General features: G+C 57.9%; 1 protein-coding gene across 4 annotated transcripts; it reads left to right on the forward strand.

The window, feature by feature from the left end:
• The first annotated feature begins 907 nt into the window (after nt 1–907).
• Nucleotides 908–23,926, forward strand: LOC103672610 (junction plakoglobin). 4 transcript variants are annotated; one of them, XM_040640629.1, is made up of 15 exons: nt 908–1,063; nt 11,008–11,217; nt 12,864–13,123; nt 13,339–13,577; nt 14,280–14,481; nt 15,276–15,420; nt 15,543–15,646; nt 16,749–17,087; nt 18,305–18,460; nt 18,658–18,777; nt 21,412–21,562; nt 21,673–21,794; nt 22,350–22,389; nt 22,634–22,798; nt 23,094–23,926. In XM_040640629.1, the coding sequence occupies exons 2-14, from the start codon at nt 11,013–11,015 to the stop codon at nt 22,783–22,785; spliced, it is 2,235 nt and encodes a 744-aa protein (XP_040496563.1). In that variant the 5' UTR covers nt 908–1,063; nt 11,008–11,012; the 3' UTR covers nt 22,786–22,798; nt 23,094–23,926. The 4 variants fall into 4 exon arrangements, with proteins under 4 accessions (XP_040496563.1, XP_040496562.1, XP_040496564.1 ...); XM_040640628.1 differs by having other exon boundaries at nt 910–1,063; nt 11,005–11,217; XM_040640630.1 differs by having other exon boundaries at nt 990–1,147; nt 11,005–11,217.
• The last annotated feature ends 1,225 nt before the right edge of the window (nt 23,927–25,151 follow it).

A 25,151-nucleotide genomic window follows, 5' to 3' on the forward strand; every position in this document is an offset into this window, starting at 1 on the left:
TCTAGTGTAGGATATGCCATTTTGTTGTTTTATGACTTCTCTGAATTTCAGCTTCCCCATCATTGAAATGAGGCTTATTTCGTTGTCCTGAAATTTTTTTCAGAATTTTCATGAGAATTAAAAAAAACCCACCTCCATGTCTTTAAATTCTAATATTTAACAAGTGATTTCACAAACCTTAATTTTATTCCCGCACCCCCTCCCATGAGACAGATACAGCTAATGTACCCATTTTACAGATGAGGAGAAACAGGATGAAAGATGAAGTAACTGGCTGAGATCATATAGTTACTAAGTGGCAGAACCCAAACTCAGGCCTTCTGATTCGAAATCTCATGAGCACTCCATCTTTGGGGAAAAAATCCCAACCCAGAAAAAAAAAAGCCTATGAAGTGCTATACAAATATGTTATTATCCCTCTGTGGCAAGGGTGAATAAGCCCAAAGAAGCATCATGCCTGACGCTGAGTTGGCTGGTCTCTAAAGGCGTCTGTCCTTTCCCATGGCGCCTCCTGAGTCACCTGTTGGACAGGTAGGGGGGAAGGGGAGAGTAATGAGTCTCACCTGCTCAGAGCTAGGGTGGGGCAAGACACACCCCATCCTTCCCATTGGTTCTTTCCTTAGTCTTACTGACAATCCCTTGTCCAATCAGGAGGAAGTAACCTTCTATCTGCCAATAGGTAAGGAGTGAGGATGGAACCTCAAGTTGGGGGCCGTCCCCAGAGCCGACTAGCAGTCCCTGGGGCCAATGGCCAGCGGATAAACAGAGACGGCGGTGGAAGAGAACTAAGCGCGAGGCTCCGCCCCTCGATGGGACTGCCGGGAGAGGCATCCAGTGAACCTTCATCAGTGGGTGGGCGTTTCCCTCAGGGGCGGAGCTTCGAGGGGCGAGAGGCGTGGCTTGGCTGTCAGGTCCCTTCGCCTTTTGTTCGGTTACTGAGTTGCTGCCTTGGCCAGAGTCCGGAGCAGCCGCCGCCCGAGCGCGCCGAGCTCAGATCGCTGCCCGCGCCGGCTCCCAGCCCGGCCCGACCCCTACACCCAGCCCGGCCAGGCTCCACAAGCAGGTGCGGACGATCGGGGCAGGGATCGCTGGGGCGAGCGAAGGGCGGCGAGCGGCCGCGAGGCCGATCCCCGCCGTCCCCGGGCAGGTGAGGGAGCGAGCCAGGGAGCGCCACCCTGCACCGGCGGCAGGGGGCGCGCTGGGGTCCTTGGGCGCGGCGACTCTGGGGGCGCGAGGTTCGGGCCGAGTGCGCTGGGGGCTGCGTGAGCTGGAGATCTGAGAAGGGCGGGGAAGGATGAGGGCAGGTGACTCTGGGGTCGCGCCTGACCCGCGGCCCGTGGAGCTCGCCCGACGCTGCGTCCCCGACTCTCGCCCTGACTCCTGCAAGGGAGACTTTGCCCTGCTCTTCTGCGTCCCAGGGCTCACTCTGTAGTCAGGAATGTACAGTTTGGGAAACTTGCTGCCGCTGGTATCTTTGGGGCCACCCTCACCCCACCTCACGCGTCATCTTCGCTTTCCCTCCCTCTCTACTCCCCCAGGCTTGGGTGGGGCCCTATTGTCTGCGCCCGGCTTGCCCAACCGTGGGGGCCGAGCTCATATTTTCCCAGCGACGCGGGCCCCACCTGCGGAGCAGGTGAGCACTCGGAGTCCAGAGGCCCAGCCCTCCAGCTCCCTGGCCTCGTCGGTACTGTACCTGCGGCGCCTCCCTCCGCCCGGGTGGGTGCCGGGCTAGGGCTCTGCCATAGGAGGTGGGATGGGATGACAGCGGGACTGGCGCAGGGCCCGGCTGCGCGCCCAGCTGGTGTCTGGCACCCGTGGCTCGGACTGGGGTCTGAGCGCAGGGGTCGTGCCTGGTGGGAGAATTCCCTGGCCCAGTTTCCAGTAGCTGCTGCTTCCCGAGTGTCGACAGGGGAACGGGACTACTCTTCTCTAACCTCTTATTGTTGAAAAAAAATCACCCCAAACAAACTTTCTAGGAGGAAGTATTCACGGCAGCTTTCTCTGCGGGTTTTCCTGCCTGCTTGCCCGAGGGCTTTCCCCCAGGCTTAGGGGGTGCGTCTTGGGGCAAAGCCCCCTCCCCCAGGCGGCCCGGCTGAGCCAGGGCCAGTGCCTGCGTCTGACCCTGTCCTCCCTGCCCCCACCTCCATCCTGTTTGCTGGGCCCCTGGGGCCCGAGGTGGGGGCAGGGGTGCGGGGGTGGGCCAAAGGGGAAGCAGCTTCTTCCTTCTCTTCCTGCCTCCGGGGACCACCACACCCCCTCGCTTGAGGCCTGCGCCGGTGGCTCTCTCCCAAGCTTTGCCCCCTCCCCAGGAATGGGGGTGGGGCAGGGCCCGGCCAAACTGACGAGGGTGGGGGGAGCGATTGTTCTGGCCTTTTTTCCCCTCTACCCCATCCCCCAAGGTTATATAGCTGGCTGGTCTTTGAGGCCGATGAGTGTGGAGCCTGGGGTTTGGTTTCCATTTGATTTCTGGATTTTGAAGGTGCATTCCTTCTGGAGGCTTTTGCCGTCAGTCACCCAGTCACCCCTTCCTGAGAGCTGGGTGGGGCGAGTGGGACAGGCTATGGGGGAGAAGGTTTCTGGAGAGCTGCACGAGGGCCCCCTTCACCCCAATTTCCTAAGAGCCCCTTCCCTGGGCAGAGTTGGAGATCACCAGGCTTTCAGCACCGGGTTTTTAAAAATCTGAAATGTGGTCTTTCTGCAGGGATTTGGATGCCAGCCCCCTTGGGGACCAGAGGGGAAATATAAGAGCCAGGCTGTCCCTCAGTCCTGGGGTGAAGGGAGTGTTGGAGGGAATCAGGGCTGCTTGGCCTGACTCAGTTGGGAAGACCCTACCACCTCTTCAACGCTGTAGTTGGGGGAGCGGGGAGGGGTCAGACCCGTCTCCATGAAGTGCCCTGGGTTAGGGGGAGGCTGAGGAGGGACCCCATCCTTCTTCTCTAATGGGTAGTGTACCTCTGAGGAGCCAAGAGGTCATGGAATTTGGGCAAAAATAACCTGTTTTCCCTCTTCTGTGTGCCAAAGTGGAGGAGGGGAAGGCATTGTAATTACATTGGTTAAATAATTAGTTTAGCTAATCGGGTTTGTGGCTGTGATCAAAAGATAATACTGAGGCGGTATTGCTAGGAGGTGCCTGGTGGCAACTGGTGGTTCTCGGGACGGGAGGCGGAAGGGGGAAAAGGTAGGATCCAATGAGTCATTTCTTGCTAGATCAAGCACCAGCTTGGGTGACAGGAGCCCTCTCCACCCTGTCCCACCCCCATTCCCTCTGGAACCTCTGTTTGGGCTGCCAGGGCCCCGGCTTTGAGAATGTGTAGGAAGGATTCCCTCCTGGAGGCTCCAGGGGCAGGTCCTGATGAGGGGTCGGGGAGAAGAGCCACCTGAGAATGAGACGGGTGATTGACCTTCAGTGGAAGGGCTGTTTAGTTGGAGAGATGTCACCAAGGGCCGGTTCTGAGCACAGTGAAATGGGCGTGGACTGAGCTGGGTTTGAATCTCAGCTCTGCCACTCATTACCTGGGTGGCTTTGGTCAGTTCCCTTCATCTCTCTGAGCCTCAGTGACCTTGCAAAATGGAAGTAATACCCACTACCCAATAAGTACTTGACAAATGGTAACTAAAAAGGCACGGGAGGACGTTACAGATACCAGGCACTTTCTTCGAGCTTTCTCACTTATTCCTTACGACAGTCCCTAGAGGCAGGTATCATTACCCCATTCGGCAGATGAGGAAACTGAAACTCAGGAGAGTCAAGTAACTTGCCCAAGGTTGCACAGCGAGACCCAAGCAGAGGCAAGACTACCCTTTGGGTCCTCTGGTTCCAAGCCCAGAGCCCATCCTGCTGTATCATGTGTCACCCCAGTGCAGTTCTGGAAAGAGCCTACCACTGCTCTCTGAGAGCCTCTGCTTGGGAGTTTGGGGAGAAGAGAATTCTAGATGACCCAGGAAGTTTTGTGTGGGTGGCGAAGGTGGGGGCAGGTTCGTCAGGAGGGGGTGACTCATGTCCTAGCCTCCAGCCCTCTGAAGCCTCCATGGCTTGGTTTTTAGTTCCTGGGGGAGGGGGCTATCTCCCCAAGGCCAGGGGCTGTGGCCATGTGTGGAGGAGGCTGGTGGGGGAGAGAGGAGGGCAGGGGTCAAAGCTGCTGCTGCCTCCTGGCTTGCGCTGGGCCAGATCCTGGGCTGTTCTGGGCTTGTCCCTGCATAGGAAGTGGGGCTTCCTGCTTTGCTGGGGGCTGGGGCTGTGCCAAGATAAAGGGGAGCCTGGTCCCTGGGGAGGAGAGAGAAATCAGAGTCAGATTTAGGGCCACTGTGCTGTAGGATTGTACCAGTCCGTACTGCCGGGCTGCTCTGGGGCCGAGAGCTGGCTGTCCTCTGCTTGGGAGCCCGGGAGCCGGGGAGACTGGGAGGGCCTCTCCGGTGATGGGGGTGGGGTCAGCCAGAGCTTTGGTCCCTGAGGGAGGGGCTGGTGTCACTGTCCTCTCAGACCTGCCTGGCTCTGGCGCCTTTGCAGGTGGGCACCTGATACCAGAATGGGCCTGGGAAACGGAGCCTCTGTGTGTGGGGGTGCAGCCTGGGCACGGAGCCTGTCAGCACTGGGCTTTTAGATCCCTTGAGGTCAAGAGGGGACCCCGGGCATGGGGATTATTCATCCTGGAGAAGAGAAGGCTGAGGGGCCTTCATGTGACAGAGAAGGAAAGAGAGTGACCTCAGTCCTGGCGGATGCTATAAAGAGGGTGTCGGGCTTGTGGTTTTCCATCACCCCTGGGGACACAAGAGCCATTGGGACTGATGCTGTTAGGGAAGGAATGGAGGCCAGACAGGAGGAAGAACTTCCTGTCTATTGGAGATGAGATCTTGTGTTGCTGAGTAAGAGGGAGAGATGGAAGGTCAGAGGTGACTTTTCTCTGAAGAGAAGGAAGCAGGGCTCTGTCTGCGGGAGCTGGAGGAGGGCCATCGTGCCCAGGAGAGATGGCAGGCAGGAGTCCATACCTTTGGTGCCAGTCTGAGGTCTGTTGGGGTCCCTGGGGAAACTCACAGTCTTGTGTCTTTTGGGAGAAGAGAGTCCTGGCGGTAAGAGGGACAGGTATCCATGAGCCGGGTGGCCCAGTGACCCCTGTGAAGAGAAAGAGAGGTGTGGCTGGGGGAGGTCACCCTCGTTTGTGTCCCTGCAAGTGACATTTTGAGGCCTCTCTCCTGGGACATGGTTGAATCTGATGGAGGTCTAGGGGCATGGACTGCCCCAATTTCTAGCAACTTCCTTGGCCAGGCCTGGAGAGAAAGCTCTTTGCTCAGCCTCCTGGCACCTCAGGCTTTGGGGGACCTCAGGACAAGAAGCTCTATTCTCTGTGGTCTGCCGAGTGGACTTCACAGGCCTGCTTTCCTTCTCCGCTGTAGGGACATTGGGCTGAGTGTCAGGGGCAGGCAGAGTTGGGATGGGGCTGGGCAATCGGTATACTTCTTATTTGGGGGTGAGGAGGAGGCTAGACTATGACTCCTCCTCCCTCTTGATTGAAAAAGTAATATCTGATCATTGTAAAAAACAATTGGGAAGTTTAGAAAAGTTTACAGAAGAAAAAAAAAATCATCCACAATCCCACTCCATAATCCCGCCACTAACGTTTCTTTCCTCTCTCTTGTTTCTTAGCCTCTGTCTTGATGATCTCATGGTCTGTATACAACAACAAATGTGAACCAAACCTTTATCCGAATCCTAGTTTTCTCCAGCAAATGCAGAACAGGGAACTCAGGGTTGGTTCTTCCCTGAACTTCCGGGAGAGGGTCAGGCAGATCCCTGGAGAGTGAAACCCTGGGAGGGGATACCAGCTGGGGTCAGGGCTGCCCAGGCCCCCCCTGGGGGCACTGGCTTGTGGTGCCTCACTGACACAAGTCAGCCCTTTGCTGTTTCCTGAGGCTGGGTGCAGGGTTTTTCCATTCTCAGGAGCCCTGGTTTGGGTTTGGGTTTATGCCCACAGAGGGTCAGCAGCAGCGACGGGAGCTCCAGCTAGAGCCCTCTCCAGGGGAGCCCGGGGCTTCTCAGGGTCAAGCCACCTGGCCCTGCATTTCCCTCTCCTCGAGTCCCCTTCATTTTCCCACCCTGGTTTGTTTGCTTTGGGAAGGAGCCCAGAAGGAAGAAAACAAACAGCAGCTGGGACGGCCTGACCTGAGCCTCCCCCACCCCCAGCCAGTCCTGGGCAGCAGCTTGGGCTGTTCTCCAGACCGGAAGTGAGGGTTTTCCTCCGGAAGCATCCAGGAGGATGGGCTCCTCTTGTCTTCTCCTGTCCCCAGGGCCCTGGCCATACGTGGTGCCCACTTCAGTCTGCCTGCTTGGAATGACCATTCTGAAAGGAGAGACTACCGAATCTGTCGAGGAACCTCTCCTCTGTGGGGTGTTTCCTCCAGGAGCCACCAGTCTCAGGGGAGAGGCCTCGTTGGGAAGCCCCAGCCTGATGGGGGAGACAGGGCTCTCAAGGGAAGCAGTCAAGTCTGTCTCTACTTTTCTAGGGTCTGTTTCTGTCTGTTCTTGGGACGGCTGGCCAAATCTCTGCTGGAGTCAGAGACAGCGGGGAAGGGTGGGGGCTGGTGACCCTGCTCAACCCAGCCTCTCTCCTGGGACTGCTATGTGGGGAATGTCCCGGCCTGACCGGCCTGGCCACCCCTGGCTGCAGGAAGCAGCACATGTGACTGGGGAGAGGGGAGAGGGGAGAGGGCAGTGGGCAGAGCAGTGTCTCCCCTCCGGAGCAGACAGAAATCCTCCCCAGCCACACCCCACCCCACTCCTGGGGCTCCAGCCTGGGGCTGGGAGGCAGACACCCTCCGTGGTCCTGGGTCCCAAAAAGCAGGCTGGCTGCTGGCCACTTGCCAGGCCCGACTCTACTGGCTGCCTTCTCTGCCATGTCTTCGCTCGGCTAATAGAGGGAAGCTCGCCTGGGCTCTTACTGTTGACAGAGGGCTTCCAGGGCCCTGGCTGTGTTAGATCCGCCATATATAGTCTGAAGAAACAAGTGCCTTGATCAACTCGATTTTCCAGATGAGGAATATGGGGCTTAAGGAAATGGGGTGACTTGCCCGAGGGCACGCAGCCAGTGAGTGGCGGGGCTGGATGGGTCCCATCCCCTGACACCCAGGCTCTCCTGCCTGGCCCACAGCCCCCTTCCTCTGTCACTGAGCCTGTGATTGGCGTCTGCACAGGGTGCTGGCCTCTGGCCCAAGGAGCTTCTGGAGGGCCCTGCCTACTCTTCCAGCTCTCGTGCAATGTGTCTAAGCCTCCTTCCAGCAGGCCTCCTGGGTGGCCCATTCCGTCCTTGTTTCCAGGTGTTTCGGTGACACTTGGCATCCTGCAGCCCGGCCCAGCTGTGCCCAGCACTGACCGCGGTGCTGCTGGGGGCAGGGGCCTGAGGTAGGTCTGGTGGCAGGGTTTTTGTATTGGTTTATTTCGTTTTTTAAAAAAAATTTTATTTTTAAGCGATCGCTGCACCCAATGTGGGGCTAGAAACTACAACCCCGGCACCAGGAGCTGCCTGCTCCTCCGACCCCCCGGCCAGGCGCCCTGGTGGCCGTGATTCTGAATGTCAGGACTGGAGCACACTGTGCCGGGACACCTCGGACTTGGGGTGCCCCTGCTGGGGAGGAAGTGGGAATGAAGGGCAGGGTATGTCCAGAGCTTGCCTGCATGCTCCTACCCAGTGTGGACCTCCGTGGGGAGGCCCCTTGGCATTCCTTCTCCAGGGCCCAGGCTCCTCTTCCTGTCCCTGGTACTGTCCCCACCCCACCCTGTGAGCTCTTGAGCAGGCTTCGGCCTCCTGTGTCGCCGGCAGTCAGAGCAGACTGCGAAACAAAGGCCCCCCGTGCAAGGCGGAAAGCCGCCCCGTGTCTGCTCTGCCCGGCTCTGGCCGGAGCGTGGGCAGGGCCGCGCCCGTCTCGCCCACTTCCACCCTGGCCCTGTCCGGGGGCATTGTGGCAGGTCCCGCTCCGGGTCCAGGGTGGAGAGGGGTGAGACCCAGCTGGGTGCGGCCCCCTCCACCCTGGGAACTGCCAAAACAGCACTTTGTTTCTTGGTGAGAGAATTCCCCTGGTTCTCCTGGGAGCCGGTGAGGAGAAAGGTGGGGCGGCCTGACAGTCCTGCCTGAGGTCTGACTCCTCGCCTTCCTGCTGCAGGAGGAGCTCACCCCGGGATCCTTTCCTCGAGAAGCGTTCTGGTGTGTGTCCTCTCTAAACTGTGTGCTGTCTCTCCCCTGGCCCACCCTCGGCCTTCTCTGGTCGGTTGTGGGAAGCCTGAGTCTTAGATAGTAACATTCCTCTGAGATCAGCTGGGCCACGCTTTCTATGGACAAAGCACAGGGGGGCAGGTAATCGTCTAAGGACACCAGTAAGCTTGTGGCAGAGCTGGGACCAGGACCAGGACCTGGGACTCCCGATTTCGCAGCCAGTGCTCTGCCTCCAACTGTGAGCGCCCTTGGCCTCTCCAGCCTCTCCACCCTCTGGCAAGGGGCTCAGCTCTACCCAGGCCCCGGCCACCCCCCTCCTTGACTGCAGGGCGTTCCCTGTTAGGAGCCAGGGGAGCAGCCCTGTTTAGTGGGCCGTAGGCCGGTGTGGAGCAAGGGTGTGAGCAGAGCGCTGCCCTGTTCTCAGAGGGTGTCTCAGTCTTCTCAGCTGGAAGTTGGGCATGATAAAATGCCGGCCAGAGCGGCTTCGAGGGAAGCGTGAGATTCATTTGACAGTAAAGCAGCTGAGTGTCCCCTCCCCCATGGATCCTTTGACCTCGGTGTGGTCTCTGTCTTGCGCTGGGCAGCTGCCAGCCCTCAGCTTCTCTTGGCTCCAGGCCTGGGCTGGTGGGGGGGGCGTGAAGGGCCTGCTGGGAAAATGCCCCTCCTGCGGCCAGCCTTGACCTCGGTGGTCCCTGTGGATATGGGGCCAGCCAGGGGTGGGGGGGTGATCCCTAAGGTTCAGGGTGAGGCCTGTGCCCCTCTGGCTGGGCTGAGAAGTCCCAGGAGTAGGTGGCGGTCTGTGCTGGGGAGGGGCTCTTCCTGGCTTGGATGGGGTGTTCTTACTGATCGGGGCTGGAGATTTCCAGTCCGTCCTGAGCAGATCTGCCTGTAAGGCTCAGCGCCCAGATGTCGGCTCAGCCCTGTGCCTGGCGTGGTGGCATTTACAGGGTCGAAGCAGCTGTGTATCCTGGTAGAGTCTGACCTCCCTTCTGCAGCACTGGGATGTCCAAGGCCTCCTCCCCGGGGTTGTCTCCTCCCCAGGGGCGGCTCTGTGACTCTGAGGCTTGCTCCTCCAAACTCCTCTATTCTTTCTCTCTCCCACCTCCAGTGTGTGGTGAGGGCGGGGGCGGGGGGCTCGTCCTGAAATAGCTGAGCTTGGCCGGGGCCTGGGAAGCAGCTGGGTGCAGCTGGTGGCACGGAGCCTGCTGTCTGGAGCGTTCTGGGCCTGCTTCTGTTTATCAGCTCGAAACTCTGAGTCACTTGGGGTGAAGGGAGGAGAGGAAGGAGGCGGCTTCAACCGGGCCGGCTCCTGCCTCCGCCTGTTCCAGGTGCGCTTACGGGCGGGGAAGGAGCCGGTGTCACCATAAAAGGCAGGAAGGCCCGAGGCTCCTTCATCCTCCTTGAGGGTGGCCCTGGGATCTTGGTTCCTGGGCTGGGGCCAGGCTGAGCCTGCTGAACCACCTTGGGCCTGACCCGGTCCCCCATCATGAGTCCCATTTGAGGGGCTGCGTCGTGTCCACCTACATGGGTGGACCGGGCTGTGGTCTGTTTGCTGTCTGAGGCCACACTGAGTGTGCAGAAGCCACAGGCAGGGGTGTCCCTCACGCCTCTGCCTGGTCCCAGCTCTGCCATTTCTCTGCTGTGCCACCTCCCCTGGCAGAGCCTCAGTTTCCCTGTCCGTCAAGGGGGGAGCCCCTGCTTGTGTGGATGACGGCGTTCGTGAACGGTCTGGCACGGGGTAGGCCTTCTCTGGAGCACCGCTTCCCTTGCCTCTCCTTCCAGGGGCCGGACTCTGGGGGTCAGCTCCCACGACCCGGAAGCCAAACAGACCAAGTGAGAATTCACCACCCTGGTCCACAGTAGGGCCCAGCAATTCATGAACCTCAAGTGCCCCCAAGTCTGCAGGGAGAGGGAGGGGTGCCTGAGTAGCAGTGACCACCCTCCCGAGGCCTGCCCCCGCCTGGGTTCTAGGAAGACAGGAAGTGAGAACTGCCCCCCCCCCAGGGAGAGGTGGCCCTGATCCACGGCCATGGCCACCAACATTGAGTACCTACTATGTGCCCGTCACCGTGCTGGGTCCTTTACCAATCTAGCCTTCACGACAACCTGCAAGGGACGGGGCGTTACCCCATTTTGCAAATGAGGGTTGGGCTCTGCGGAGAGGTGAACTAGCCCAGTAGTATGTGGCTGATACTGCAGCCGGTCAGTGGGGCTCAGAATTCTGGAAAAGGCTTCTAGGAGCTGGGGTGCTGGAGAAACAGGGATCTCAGGGTTTGGGCCCCTGGGGTCACTTGTGACCCTGCCCCATCTTCAGGAAAGATCCTGAGATCCTGGAGTCTCCAAGGGAGCCTTTGACGGCTCCCAGCAGCCTCCGGGGCTCTCCAGAGAAACCCGTCGGACTGCTTCCCTGCCCCGCCCAGTTTCCTGTCCAATGCTTGGGGTGTACATGCCTCACCAGAGACTTTCCCAGGGAACCCCAGTGCATGGGGGTGGGTCTGCAGGACCCCAGAAGCTGCTAGAGGCCCTGAGTGCCTTTTGCTCTGGGAGTGTTGGGTGGGGACAGTAAGGTGGGCGAGCCCAGGGCTGGGTTAGGGCATCTGACTCTTTACTGCCCCGCTGCCCATGGGGCTCCCTCCACCCTGGGCTGGAGGTTAGAGATCTAGGCCCAGGACCCACGCTTGGGGATCCCACTGTGGGCAGTCCCTCCCTGGGCCTGGGGATGGGCTGAAGCTGGGGACCGGGCCAGGTCGTGGGATACCTCACCGGAGCCCGCTGATCTCCTATCTCTCCTTTGTGTCCCCAGCAGCCGCCATGGAAGTGATGAACCTAGTCGAACAGCCCATCAAGGTGACTGAGTGGCAGCAGACATACACCTATGACTCTGGCATCCACTCGGGTGCCAACACCTGTGTGCCCTCAGTCAGCAGCAAGGGCATCATGGAAGAGGATGAGGCCTGCGGGCGCCAGTACACACTCAGGAAGACCACCACCTACACGCAGGTGCCCCAGAGCCAAGGTCAGGGTCTCTGGGGACTGTTGCGTGGAAACTGTTCCACGGAAGCACTTAGCAGAAAACCAGCCTGGGCCCTGGAGGGAGGTCGGGGCAAAAGGAGGCAGACTTTAGGCGGCCCCTGTCTGAGGGAGGAGGCACAGCGACTTGAGGCTGCCCCCATCTGAGAGGGAGGCAGATTCCTCTTCCTGGAACCTCTCAGATGGAGGGGGACGCCGAGACCCTTCCTGCCAGTCTGAAGGCACGGCCCTGGCCCTCGATGAACTTACGGTATAATGTTGAGGCATCACTCTTGCCCTTAGGGGACCCATGGATTATTGGGGAAGATGGTCCTTTTGCTCCAGGAGCCTCAAGTTTGACAGGGAGGTGGGACTCCTGATGGGTGTAGGAGGAGACCTACAGATAAACTGAGGCCAGTGGTGGCCTGACGACCCAGCTGCTGGCTCCCAGCCCTCGGGCTTCCGGCTGGGGCTGGAGTATGTGGGACCGAGGACCGCTGTCTACAGGGGCCTCCAGGGCCCCAAACACGGAGCAGGATGAGCTGTGGGAGCTGGGACAGGTACGGGGTGGGGGGGGTGTGTGACAGGTGGAGGCCCTGCAGAACTCAGCCTTGGCGCCCGGGGCTCTCCTTCCTGACGGCAGGCAGAGGCTTCTTGGCAGTGCCAGGCATTGTGTTGGTAGCTCAAAGTATGGCATTCAGGTGGGAAAGCTCTGTGGGTGTCTTCTCCTTCCCCACTAATTGGAGGGTGGAACCTCGGCCTCTCTCTCCCCAGGGCATTGGGACACTTGCCAGGGCAGGGCTGCCTGGGAAGTTTGGACACCTATTTGTGGGACTCCTGGACCCACCCAGGGGGTGGAACCCAGAGTCTGAGCTGAGAACCCACCCCCTGCTTTCTGAAACCCACACTCCCGCCTTTCCCTCTGATCTGCGTGTGATACTGGGTGGCCCTCTGGGCCTCTATTTGCTTGCCTATGTAATGGGAGAGTTGCCTCCTTTGGAGATGATAAGGATATAATTAGAATCCTGAGATTTCAGAGTTGAAAGGAGACCTAGGTTGTCTCCGGCTACCCCAACCTGATTGTTAAGGGAGGGGCGTAGGGTTGGGGTTTGGGCTCTGGAATCAGGCTGTCTGAGTTCAGACCCCAGCTTGGGCTCCTAGAAGCGTGCTGCCTCAGTTTCCCCATCTGTAAAATGGAGAGTATAATAGTACTTGTCTTGTAGGGTTATTATGAGATAAATGAGGAAATATAAGAAAAGCATTTGATTTACTGCTAAGCACATGGTAAGTACTCAAAAAATGTTAACAATTCCTGTGACTAGTAACACTCCCTACCACTCTTGTAGTGATGTGCGTGCTGCATCCTTTCTTTTCAGAGCGATTTACAACTCGTATTTAATTCCGCTAAGAATTCCCTGTGATGGACAGGTGGCGCCCCATTTTACAGCTGACGTAACTGAGGCAGTGGTGGCGTCCCCTGGTTAGAGGCAGAACCGCGTGATGGGTGTTGCTGGGGCCTTGGTCGGGGTGGGAGCCAGCCCAGAGAACCCAGGTGGGCTGTCTACAAGGCCTGCTCTGTCCCCAGTGTCCCCCCCCCCCGCCCACCATACACCTCCCGCAGCTCAGTCCCTGCCCCTTGCCCCCACCCCCCAGGTGACCTGGAGTACCAGATGTCCACGACGGCCAGAGCCAAGCGGGTGCGGGAGGCCATGTGTCCTGGCGTGACAGGGGAAGACAGCTCGCTGCTTCTGGCCACCCAGGTGGAGGGCCAGAGCACCAACCTGCAGCGGCTGGCCGAGCCGTCCCAGCTGCTCAAGTCGGCCATCGTGCATCTCATCAACTACCAGGACGACGCCGAGCTGGCCACCCGGGCCCTGCCTGAACTCACCAAACTGCTCAACGATGAGGACCCGGTCCGTGGGGGGCCTGGCCAGGGTGGGGGCGGGGCCGAGAGGGGAGAGGTCAGGTGTCTACAGGGGACAGCCCTACCCTGGGCCCCATCAGCTGGGGAGTCTGAGCAGGGTCCCTCTGAACTCTGTGGAGGGGGTCACCGGACCCCTCCATCTCACAGGGGCAGCTGGCCTGGCCCATCTGGTCACTTTTTCCCATCCCTCCGCCTCCCCCGCAGGTGGTAGTGACCAAGGCAGCCATGATTGTGAACCAGCTGTCCAAGAAAGAGGCGTCGCGGCGGGCACTGATGGGCTCGCCCCAGCTGGTGGCGGCCGTGGTACGCACCATGCAGAACACGAGTGACCTGGACACGGCCCGGTGCACCACCAGCATCCTGCACAACCTGTCCCACCACCGCGAGGGGCTTCTTGCCATCTTCAAGTCAGGCGGCATCCCTGCCCTTGTCCGCATGCTCAGGTACCCACCCCTACTCACTGTTGGATCCTGCGGACTCCCCTCCCTTGGGCTTCCATACAACAGTTACTGAGGACGTACTGTGTGCCAGGTGCAGCCCCGTGCCCAGTCCCGGGGCTCAGCTCCTCACAGCCTAGCAGGGGAGACAGGCACGTAAGGGACCAGCAGGTCACTTCCCAGGGTACGGTATGGACTAGGGCACGGTCTGCCCAAGATTGCTCCGAGCAGCTGTGCACTCTGACAGCTGGGTGCTGGCGGATGAGTGGGCTTTGGCCCGTGTACATGAAGGGAAGGATATCCCAGGCAGAGGGAACAGCAGAGAGTCCCTTGCCTCCCTGCCTTGTGAGGGTCATTGGTCTTTCTCCTTATATCCGTGCCAGGCTGTGAGTTCCTGACCCCCTCACAGGACCTCTCGAGCACATGGCCTCCCATGTGGTAGTTCCTTAGGAGACCTACTACGTGCTCAGCCCCGGGCTATGAGCCCAGAAACAGGAGGAGACGTGGTCCCGGCGGGGAGAGGAGTGGTACCCGCTGTGTGCTCCGTGCCTGAGAGCGGGGGCTGGCCTCCAGCGATGAGGAGACTTTAGAAAAGGGCTGTTGGCACAGGGACGTTGGTATGGGGAAGGCCTCCTGGGGGAGGCAGCCCATGTTCACACCAGACCCCTTGGGACCCGGCTCGCATTAACCCCCTGCCCACCATCCCAGCTCCCCCGTGGAGTCGGTCCTGTTCTATGCCATCACCACGCTGCACAACCTGCTGCTGTACCAGGAGGGCGCCAAGATGGCGGTGCGCCTGGCAGACGGGCTGCAGAAGATGGTGCCCCTGCTGAACAAGAACAACCCCAAGTTCCTGGCCATCACCACGGACTGCCTGCAGCTCCTGGCCTACGGCAACCAGGAGAGCAAGGTGGGCTGCGCCCCGCCCCCAACCCTGCCCCGCAGTCCTGCAGTGCCTCGCCTTCCGTCCAGCTGCAGCCTCCGGCCACGGCCTCCTTACCCTCTTTAGGTTAAATATATGAGTATACGCAGCGGCACGTCGTTCATCATAGAGCCGAATATTTTGAGGATAAGGGAAAGGAAAAAAAAGTCGCCATCCTCATGCAACCACAGCTGTTTGCATGTGCTTCCTGCAGGGCCCGTCCTGTGGGCGTATTTGTACGCGGTTGTGGCCATGGCAGATGTACAACGCTGCATCTGTTTTCTGTGTATTTTTATTTTTTTTTTCTGTGTCCTCAAAATTAACCTCTATCGTGGCAAATAGCATTTCATGAAGCGGGGGCCCCCAGATGTTATTCTTAGGGAGGACATTTAGATTGCTCTCGATTTTCTGCCTTTATAAACAATGCTGTAATGAGTATCTTTGGGCACACAGCTTTTCCCAAAGACATTTTTTCATCAGTGGGGCTAAGGGTTTTTAATACTTCTGGGCTTTTACCCAGATGGCCAAATGCCTTCCAGAAGGCTTGTATTACTTACAGCGTTGGTGGTGGTGGTGGTGTCTGTGAGTACACTTTCACCTCATCCTTGTCAGCATTGTGTATTACCCTTTTTTCAAATTTTTTGGCTTTTTTCGATAGTCCCCAAAGCTATTCAGGTTTTCGCTGAAGTTTAGTAGTGACATCTCTGTCACCCCCTCCTTTCCTGGTTCCTTGTCCTACTTCCTGTCTGTCTTACACTCGTTCTCCACCGTCTCCCCGTCAGCTCATCATCCTGGCCAACGGAGGACCCCAGGCCCTTGTGCAGATCATGCGTAACTACAGTTATGAGAAGCTGCTTTGGACCACCAGCCGTGTGCTCAAAGTGCTGTCCGTGTGTCCCAGCAATAAGCCTGCCATCGTGGAGGCCGGTGAGTGTGGCCTGTGAGGATGGTCCACGGGGCCAGGAGGGTTGGGGTCTGGGCCTTGTCCAGCCGCCAGGCTTGGTGAGCGGTGTTCCCTGTGGCTGACGTGCCCCCGTCCCTTGCCCAAGGTGGGATGCAGGCCTTGGGCAAACACCTGACAAGCAACAGCCCCCGCCTCGTACAGAACTGCCTCTGGACCCTGCGCAACCTCTCGGACGTGGCCACCAAACAGGTGAGGGAGGCGAATGGGCCTCGGTCCACCTCTCCAGCCCCCTCGTCCTCCCCTTTTGCCACATGCAGGCTCTTGTCTGCGACTCTGACCTTAGGAGCCGTGGGAGCCCGAGCCCTTTAGATCTTGCCCCGTTGTGGCCGAGGCCGGAAATACCCTGAAATCCCTCGTCCCTTTAGCTTAAGGATTCAGGAAGGGAAATACGGGAGGGGCTGATGTTCCTGAGCCGGAGTTCAGGGGGTACCAGGGGGAGCGTTTGGCCCTAGATCCTGCGACGAGCTGCAGTAATGAACCAAGAGACAGCGTGAGGGCTCTGGTGGCTAAAAATGTAGTTTAAGGAAAAATGGTTTTGGAACAAGACTCCGGGTCCTTCCTTCCAACCCGACTACCATTCCTAAGAGGCCCCCACACCCCCCATCAATAGGCTGGACTCTGCGAGGCACTTGTGGACGTTGGCTCGCCTGTCCCTTTCAACAGCTAGAGGTGGCATGTGGGACCCAGGTGGCTAGCTGAAGAAGCAGGGGCCCAGGGAATTACGTAATGGCCCTTGGTCACAGCTAGTAAACGGCAGAGATGGGACTCAGCAGTGTCATCCCCGAGCCTGGAGTCTTCCTGTTCCAGCACAAGGCCCACGTGGCCCCCCCTGGGAGAAGGGAGGTGTCTGGGCCAGTGACGTTCCCTGAAACTGGATTTGGTCCGGGGATCACTGAGAGGACAGCATGAAGGCCCAGAAAGATGAGAAGCTGGGGAGAGCAGGCCAGCTGGGCCACTGAAGCACGTGGCCTCCTCAGCAATTCCCTCCTGGCCCTGCCCGGGTCTGAGGACGCAGAGGGGCAGGGGGGTTGGAGGGAAGAGCACAGGCTTCGAGGCAGGCCTGAGTTCACAGCTGGCCCACTGGTGGCCGTTGCCCGGGGGGATAGTACCCCCTTCCCCCGGGGTGTCGTCGGCAGAAGCGCAGGGCTGAAGGCTCCGCGGGCCCGTGAACTCTCAGCTGAGAGGGCGTCAGACCCCGCGAGGCCCTCTTGCTCCCCTCGGACGTGTCTGGGAAGACTTCTGGGAGTGGGGAGCCTTCCTCACTCTCCGCTGCCTCCCCCACCCCCCCCAGGAGGGCCTGGAGAGCGTGCTGAAGATTCTGGTGAACCAGCTGAGCGTGGATGACGTCAACGTCCTCACCTGTGCCACGGGCACTCTGTCCAACCTGACGTGCAACAGCAGCAAGAACAAGACGCTGGTGACCCAGAACAGCGGCGTGGAGGCTCTCATCCACGCCATCCTGCGAGCCGGCGACAAGGACGACATCACGGAGCCCGCCGTCTGCGCCCTGCGCCACCTCACCAGCCGCCACCCCGAGGCTGAGATGGCCCAGAACTCCGTGCGCCTCAACTACGGCATCCCGGCCATCGTCAAGCTGCTCAACCAGCCCAACCAGTGGCCGCTGGTCAAGGTACTGACGGGGGCCGCAGGGGGGCTCGGCCGGGTGGGGAAGGAGCTCCCCGCGGGCGGGATTCGGGGCTGTGTTGGCACAGGCAACGCTGCTGTGACAGAGAGGCTCTGAGGCCCGTCGGCTGGGGCGGGCTCGAGACGCTGCCTCCCTGACGGGCTCCCTGGTGATGTTGCTGGTCCGTGGGCCACGTACTTGCGCTCACGCTTTGGGTCCTGCTCATGTCGCTGCACCTAGATACAACGAGGCTGGCGAAGTGTCGTGTGTCAGAAGGCCACGTGTCCTGCTAAAATTCAGGACGGATACTAACAAGACAAAAAGTAGAAAGGGTTCTGGGGGGGACATTTGGTGTCTGTTAAGGGTGTGAAGGGGCGGAGCCTTCTCCGCAGGGGGGCTGCCTGGGTAGAGGAGAGCCAGCTGGCGGGGCCCCCACTGGCGAAATTTTAGACAGTTTGACAGTACAGATAAGAGTGACTCTGAGGAGTTATACGTTGAATTTTTTAAATCCATAGTGAGAAAAAAAAAAAAGCATGTGGTCCCTCCTTGGGGTTGGTCCCTACTGCAAGCCTGAGGTGGGGGCAGGGTTTGACCTAGCAGCTAAATGACAAGGTCATCCACCTTGTGCCCACATCCTCATCGCTCAGGATTTTTGTCCCTGCCCTCCTGGCTTCTTGTTTTGAGGGTCAACTGAGAGGAGAGCTTGCTTTGCAAGAGCCTGAGGACCCTGGGGGGCCAGAGTGGCCCCTGGGAGATGGGGTGCCCTGAGGAGGAGACTGCTTCCCAGAGCTGCCTTGCTGGAGATTGATAGGCATTATGAGTATCACTAAAGCAGGAAGCTTTGGGGTCAACCATAGCAAGGACTCCCTGATGATCAGGGTTTGGGAATTATCAGGAAAACAAGTAAGACTCTGGTGTCTGGGGGGAGCGGATTGTTGAGAGAAGGGACAGGGTGAGGGTCAGGGCATGGGGCTGGTAGAATGTTCTGGAATGGGGTATCATTTTTGGCAGGGGCTATTAGAGTTAGACATGAGGACCCACAGATCGTGTGGAATAAGGGACATGGGCTGGGAGTGGTCTCATGGTCTGGAGATCTTCCGGCATGTCTGTGTCTGGCCTGGGGGACGGACAGATGACAAGGGAAGGAGGAGACGATGCTGGGAAGTTAGAATTCTTCAGATGCCCAAGAAACGTCCCCCTATCATTGTCCTTTTTCTCATCAGGCAACCATTGGCCTGATCAGGAACCTGGCCCTGTGCCCAGCAAACCATGCCCCGCTGCAGGAGGCCGCGGTCATCCCCCGCCTCGTCCAGTTGCTGGTCAAGGCTCACCAGGATGCCCAGCGCCACGTGGCTGCGGGCACACAGCAGCCCTACACGGTAGGGAGCCCTCCCCCCCGGTTGGGGTTGTCCTGTTTGTGAATGTATGTGTGCGCGTGTGTGTAAGCGGGCAGGCAAGCTGTCTCTGGGGCGAACTCAGAGGACCAGTGAGGTTTGTCAGATTGTCGTGGTGGGGGCGTGTGTGGCCAGGTCCAAGGGCCAGTGGTTGCTGCATCCCAGTGTCTCCTCTTGTGCAGGACGGTGTGAGGATGGAGGAGATTGTGGAGGGCTGCACCGGGGCCCTGCACATCCTGGCCCGGGATCCCATGAACCGCATGGAGATCTTCCGACTCAACACCATTCCCCTGTTCGTACAGGTGAGTCTGGGGCAGGTGGACAGGAGAGGTCCCTCCCACCCCTGCTTATCCCCATTGCTGAAAGGGGACGGTTGGCTGGCATGGGCTTGGTGGGTCTGGGCCAGGCAGCAAGAGGTCTTTGGAGGAGTTTGGAGAAAAGTGGCCACACCGGGAGTGACCACTTAGCAAATCCCTCCTGCATGGGAATGGCTTTCCAAGCTCAAAAGCAAGGAAAGAGGGGCACCTGGCTGGCTCAGTCGGTTTAAGCGTCTGCCTTCAGCTCAGGTCATGATCCCGGGGTCTTGGGATCCAGCACCACGTCGGCGCCCTGCTCAGCGGGGAGCCTCCTCCTTCCTCTCCCATTCCCCTGCTTGTGCACTCTCTTTCTCTCTCAAATAAATAAATAAAACTTTAAAAGAAATTTAATAAAAAAGCAAGGAAAGAGATCACAGATAAGAAAAATATCTCCAGATTCAACTACATAAGCATTAAAATCCTCTGTATGTCAGAAACAGCCTAAAAAAGTATGAAAAAGTCAGTAGCAAACTGGGAGAATGTTTGCAAGTATCACAATAGACAAGAGTTTAATATCCTTCATGTAAAAGAGCTCACCAAGACTAGACACCAGTGGTTAGATGGGCAGAGGCAGACGCAATCCCCAGGTCACTCATGAACAAGCAGGGTTCAACCCTAAGAGTTGAAAGAAATGAAACGGATGCCCCCCGTGAGACCCCATTTTCCACTGTCAAATGGGGAATAAAAGGGGGGGCGTGCCCTCGGCTGGCAAAGATATGATGAAATAGGCAGCCCTGTACCTCACCAGTGAGAAGAGAAGGAGACGATTCTGCAGTCTGTAAGGAGAGCCTTGGAGATGTTCATATCCAGGGTGCCCGGGGGCACCTCTGACTCTCGATTTTGGCTCAGGTCATGATCTCAGGGTCGTGGGATCTAGCCCCGCGTCGGGCTCCATGCAAGTCTGCGACTTTCTCCTTGTGAAATCATTTTAACATAATTTAAAATATGGCAAAAATGTATGCCTCCAGCCAGCAATCACAATGCTACTTACAATAATTGAAAACAAGATGAATAGCCAATGATAAGGGAACGGTTAAAAAAAAAAAAAAAAAAGAATGATCTGTTCTATCATATGGCTGCATACAGTGAGGTGGAAGAATTTTTTGCTTTTGAAATTTTTTCCCTTTAATTACTAGAGTTCAGAGTGAGGGATCGGTGCCATTGGGACCTCCAATTGTGACCAATGAGGGTTCTTTCTTTCTTTCTTTCGTTCGTTCGTTCTTGTTGTTATTATTTGACTTTTTAGCACTCTCTTTTTCTCTTACCAGTATGGACTCAGATTTCTAGGAAAAGTTTTTTTAATAATGTAGGAAAATGCCTTATGTTACAGTATGAGGTTAAAAAAAAAATCCAAACAGGAATCAGAATATCAAAATATATGCTACAGGGTGCCGGGCTGGCTCTGTTGACGGAACAGGTCTTGGGGTTGTGAGTTTGAGCCCCATGGGGTATACAGATGACTTTTGTTTTTTAAAGATTTTTATTTATTTATTCATGAGAGATGGAAGGAGAGAGAGAGAGACAGAGGGAGAAGCAGGCTCTCCACTGAGCAGGGAGCCTGACGTAGGACTCGATCCCAGGACCCTAGGATCATGACCTGAGCTGAAGGCAGATGCTTGACTGACTGAGCCACCCAGGCGCCAGGGTGTACAGATTTCTTAAAAATAAAAAAAATTTTTTTTTAAAGATTTATTAATTTCTTTAAGAGAGAGAGAGCGTGAGTGAGCATGTAGGGGGAGGGGCAGAGAGAGTCTTAAGCAGACTCCATGCTGAGGACAGAGCCCAATGTGGGGCTCAGCCGTCTAAGCCACCCAGGTGCCCCTACTTAAAAAATAAAATCTTTTTTCTTTTTTTAAGATTTTATTTATTCATTTGAGACAGAGACAGAGAGAGCACAAGCAGGGGGAGAGGCAGAGGCAGAGAGAGAAGCAGACTCCTCCCTGCTGAGCAGGGAGTCCGATGCGGGATTCGATCCCAGGACATAGAGATCATGACCTGAGCCGAAGGCAGATGCTTAACCATCTGAGCCACCCAGGCACCCCATTAAAAAATAAAATCTTAACCAAAAAATGCTTTAAAAAAAGCAAGAATCAGGGCGCCTGGGTGGCGCAATCGTTAAGCGTCTGCCTTCGGCGCAGGGCGTGATCCCAGCATTATGGGATCGAGCCCCACATCAGGCTCCTCCACTAGGAACCTGCTTCTTCCTCTCCCACTCCCCCTGCTTGTGTTCCCTCTCTCGCTGGCTATCTCTATCTCTGTCGAATAAATAAATAAAATCTTTAAAAAAAAAGCAAGAATCAAAATATATAGAGAGATATGATATAAAATATGACTATAATCAAAACCTGATGGGAACATGCCAGTGCATTAACAGAGGCCTTATGTGGGTAGGAACTTATGGCAGGTGTTCTTTCCTGTTTCTTTATACTGTTCTCAGACTTTTCCACACTTTCTGGTAGGAGCTTGTGTTAAATCCAGAGAAGGGAGGCAGAGATGGACAGGGTTGGGAGGCGGGCTGCCCAGCCGCCTTACACCTCACCCATCTGCACCCCTTCCCCACCCCACGCACCCTCTCCCTAGCTCCTGTACTCCTCAGTGGAGAACATCCAGCGTGTGGCTGCCGGGGTCCTGTGTGAGCTGGCCCAGGATAAGGAGGCCGCTGATGCCATCGACGCTGAGGGGGCCTCGGCCCCGCTCATGGAGCTCCTGCACTCCCGCAATGAGGGCACCGGTGAGGGGCTGTGCTGTGGGCAAGGAGGTGGCAGAGGAGGGCTGGTCTTGGTCCTCCAGCCAGGGTGGAGGCAGGCGCCTGAACTGGTTTTTCCTTTCCTCTCCGCTCAGCCACCTACGCGGCTGCTGTCCTGTTCCGTATCTCCGAGGACAAGAACCCAGATTACCGTAAGCGTGTGTCTGTGGAGCTCACCAACTCCCTCTTCAAGCATGACCCAGCTGCCTGGGAGGCTGTGAGTATCCTGGGTTGGACTGCAAAGTATGGTTGTGCAAGTTGCACACTGCACAAGGACAGCACTCTTAAGGGGGCTCCTACTACACTATCAACTTCATAGATTTTTATTTTTTAATTGGATCATTGATGACAATTTCTAGCGGATGGAAGTAGTAGGTTAAACTGTATCTGTTTTTGACCTGCCAGAATGCCAATTTTATTTTGTCTGATCCTAGTGGGGGCGGGGGGGGGGGGGGGGGGGGAGGGAGTGGTGGTGGTTAGCTCCTGGTACCTGCTCTCAAGTCATCCCGTGCTCTGCTGTCCCCAGGACTGCTCTAGTTGTGTGGGTGTCCCCAAGCATGAATGGTGGGACCTTCCATCCTAGGGGGGTGCCTGAGGAGAGGAGTCCATTGGGGCACTGTGTCACCCCATTTCATTTTCTGTTCCTTCGAGGGGGTCTTTGCTTTTCCCTGGCCCTCTTTCTAGCAGCCTCTCTAGCTGCCCACCCCCAGCCCAGAGCCTACATTTTCCACCCTTCTCCCCTCCCCCAATGTTTCTCTGTCCCTTTCCTTAGGCCCAGAACATGATCCCCATCAATGAACCCTATGCAGATGGTAAGTGTGTGCAGAGTCCCTCAGGGACCGCCGAGAGCCTGGAGTGTGGGGTCGGTGTGGATGTGAGCGAGGGAGAGGCTTTGTGTCTCCAGGGCCAGAGGCCCCGTGGCGGCCCCTGTGTAGTATCCTCACGTGTGGGCCCCTGATGTGGGAATTTGGAGAGGGGGTCAGGCCCACGGGAGCTAGAGGGTCCGGCAGGGTGGTCTGCAGACCGTAGAAGGTCCTCTTGCCTTCTCCTTCCCAGACATGGATGCCACCTACCGCCCCATGTACTCGAGCGACGTGCCCCTGGACCCCCTGGACATGCACATGGACATGGACGGGGACTATCCCATCGACACCTACAGCGACGGCCTGCGGCCCCCCTACCCCACGGCGGACCACATGCTGGCCTAGCTGGCCCAGTCCAGTACGGCGCCCTCCCGCTTCGCAGCCCTCCCTCACGCCTGCGGGCTGCTGAGACACGCTTTTCCTCCCCTCTCGAACCTGCTTCTCACGGAGGCCCTGTCATGTTTCCTCTGAAACCCTGGCTCTTTCCTGGGGGGAGCGAGTGTGGGGCCTTTTGTTGGCCTGCCTTACTCCCTTATCTTGCTGGGGGCAGGGGGTCCTGCCCCTCCTGTGGGTAGTGGGTGGGTGACAGGCTCCTAGGGGCTCCTAGGGGCCGGAGGCCTGCCCTGACCGCTCTGTGTCTCCCCCGCCCCCAGGTGCGGTTCCTCATCTGAGAGGCTCTCCGTGCAGGTGATGGGGCGAGACAGAGAAGTGCCTGAGCCCAGGGGAGCAGGGCCGCGACTTCTCGCCGAACCCCACGCCTCCAGAGGTCCTCTGTAGGGTCTTTCTTGGGATGGTGATCTGCTCCTGCTTTTCTGTCTTGGGCTGTGGGGTCCGGGGCCCAGCACCCCCTCCCCACCTCTGTGGCCCCGGCCCTAAAGCTTTAGACTCGACCACCCTCTCTCTTCCCCCACCCAGCAGTCACCCCTCCCACCCCCACCTCACTCCCACCCCGGGTGGCCTGACTCCACAGAGCTTTGGTTCCTTCTCTGGGCCTGATTTTCTCACCGAACTCCAACCAACCGGCTGTTCGAGCCCCTAGGTGTCCAGGACCCAGGTTCAAGGCCCAAAGCCCCAGAATCCAAAGCTTGTTTTGAAAAGTTCAGGGACGGACCAGAGAGATGGGACGGAGATGCGGAGAGGGAGTCCCCCACTCCAGGACACCCCTGCTCCTCTCTCCAGGACGCTCAGCCGGCTTTGGCCCCTTCCTGGGAGCTCTGGGGATGGCTCCCTCACAGCCCGCCCCACCCAGTCCCACCCACAACCGCCCTGGCTGACTCCTGAGAAGTGCTCTTGGCTGACCCCTCTGGTGTGCGGTGAGGGGCTTTCTCTTCCCCTTCCTGTTTCAAACCCACCACCACCTCCTGCACCTGGGTGTGGGGGGCTGGGGGAGGTCCCAGCAGAGAGTTTTATTATTCTCGCTTTATGTTTTTGGTTATTGGTTTTTTTTGTATAGACCAAAGCAAAGAAAATAAAACTAACACACAGATCTAAGGAGGCTGTGTTGGGGGGGAGGTGGGGAGTTGGGGGCTCGCTTAGCAGCCCGGTGCCTCCTTGCCTGGGTCCCACGTGCACTCGTGGCCACCTCCACCTTGCGTGTAGCAAAGACACAGAGAGGGGAGTCAGGGAGAAAGGAATGTTTAAGGATCTGGAGTAGATTGAATTCAATACACACACACTCGCAGGCCTCCAGCTTGGAACGTCGGAACCTTAGGAGGTGGGAGGGGTGGAGGGACAGCTGGGCATGAGTCCCGCCTTCAGGGACACCAGGCCTCGTGTGTCTGTCCAAGGGGTGACCTCCTTGCCGGCCTCAGCCTCCAGCCCTGCCCCGTCCAGCCTTCGTGTGCACGTGGTGGATTTCTCTTGGGCAGAACATTCCTTGGGGCCTCTGGCTTGGCGTCTGAGCCCCTGCCCATCCCGTCTGTCTGCTCAGCCAGCATCCTCCTTGCTGGCTCTTGCCCCCAGTCTCTGTCCATGCTGTTCCTTCTGCCCAGGACGCTCTCACCTGCTCACTCTCTGGGATCCAACTCAGACCTCCCTCCCGGAGCGCTTCCTGTGACCGCCCACTGTTCCAGCCAGGCCGAGCTGGCCCCCGTTCTCTGCTCCATAATGCCCTGTGTACACCATCGTTCCACCCATCCCGTTGTCGTGACTTCAGCTTACATGATGGTTCCCCATGCACAGCCCCCACCCCCCTTCCCAGGGAGGGCCAGTTGCAAGGGCCTGCCAAGTCTGAGGATCTGTGGCACCTGTGAGCCTGCCATGGCTTCCATTTCCTCACCTGCCTGAGGTCGGGTGGTGGAGGGAGGCCATGGCCTCTCCTCGCAGGATCTCTGGCACTGGGACGGTTGTGCTGGGGGCAGGCGCGGGGAGCCCACTGGAGAGGCAGGTGTGGGGTGCAGGCAAGGGGTGACAAGATGTTAGATGCCAAGCCGAGCCCTGCTGAGGGGAGGGCACAGGGCAGAGTTTTCAGGGTCACCAGGACTTTTCACAATGCACTTCCTCTGCACACTGTGTCCGGGGCTGTCTTATTCTGCTCGGGCTGCTGTAACAGAGTACCATAGGCGGGGCTTAAACGTCAGGCATTTATCTCTCACGGTTCTGGAGGCTGGAAGTCTTAAGATCAAGGTCCCAGCAGATTGACACCCAGCAAAAGCCGGCCCCTTGGCCTGTAGACAGCCACCTCCTACTGAGTTCTCTGGTGCAAGCTCCGG

The sequence above is a fragment of the Ursus maritimus genome, unplaced genomic scaffold, assembly GCF_017311325.1.
Source record: "Ursus maritimus isolate PB19 unplaced genomic scaffold, ASM1731132v1 scaffold_24, whole genome shotgun sequence".
Classification (NCBI taxonomy): Eukaryota; Metazoa; Chordata; class Mammalia; order Carnivora; family Ursidae; genus Ursus; species Ursus maritimus.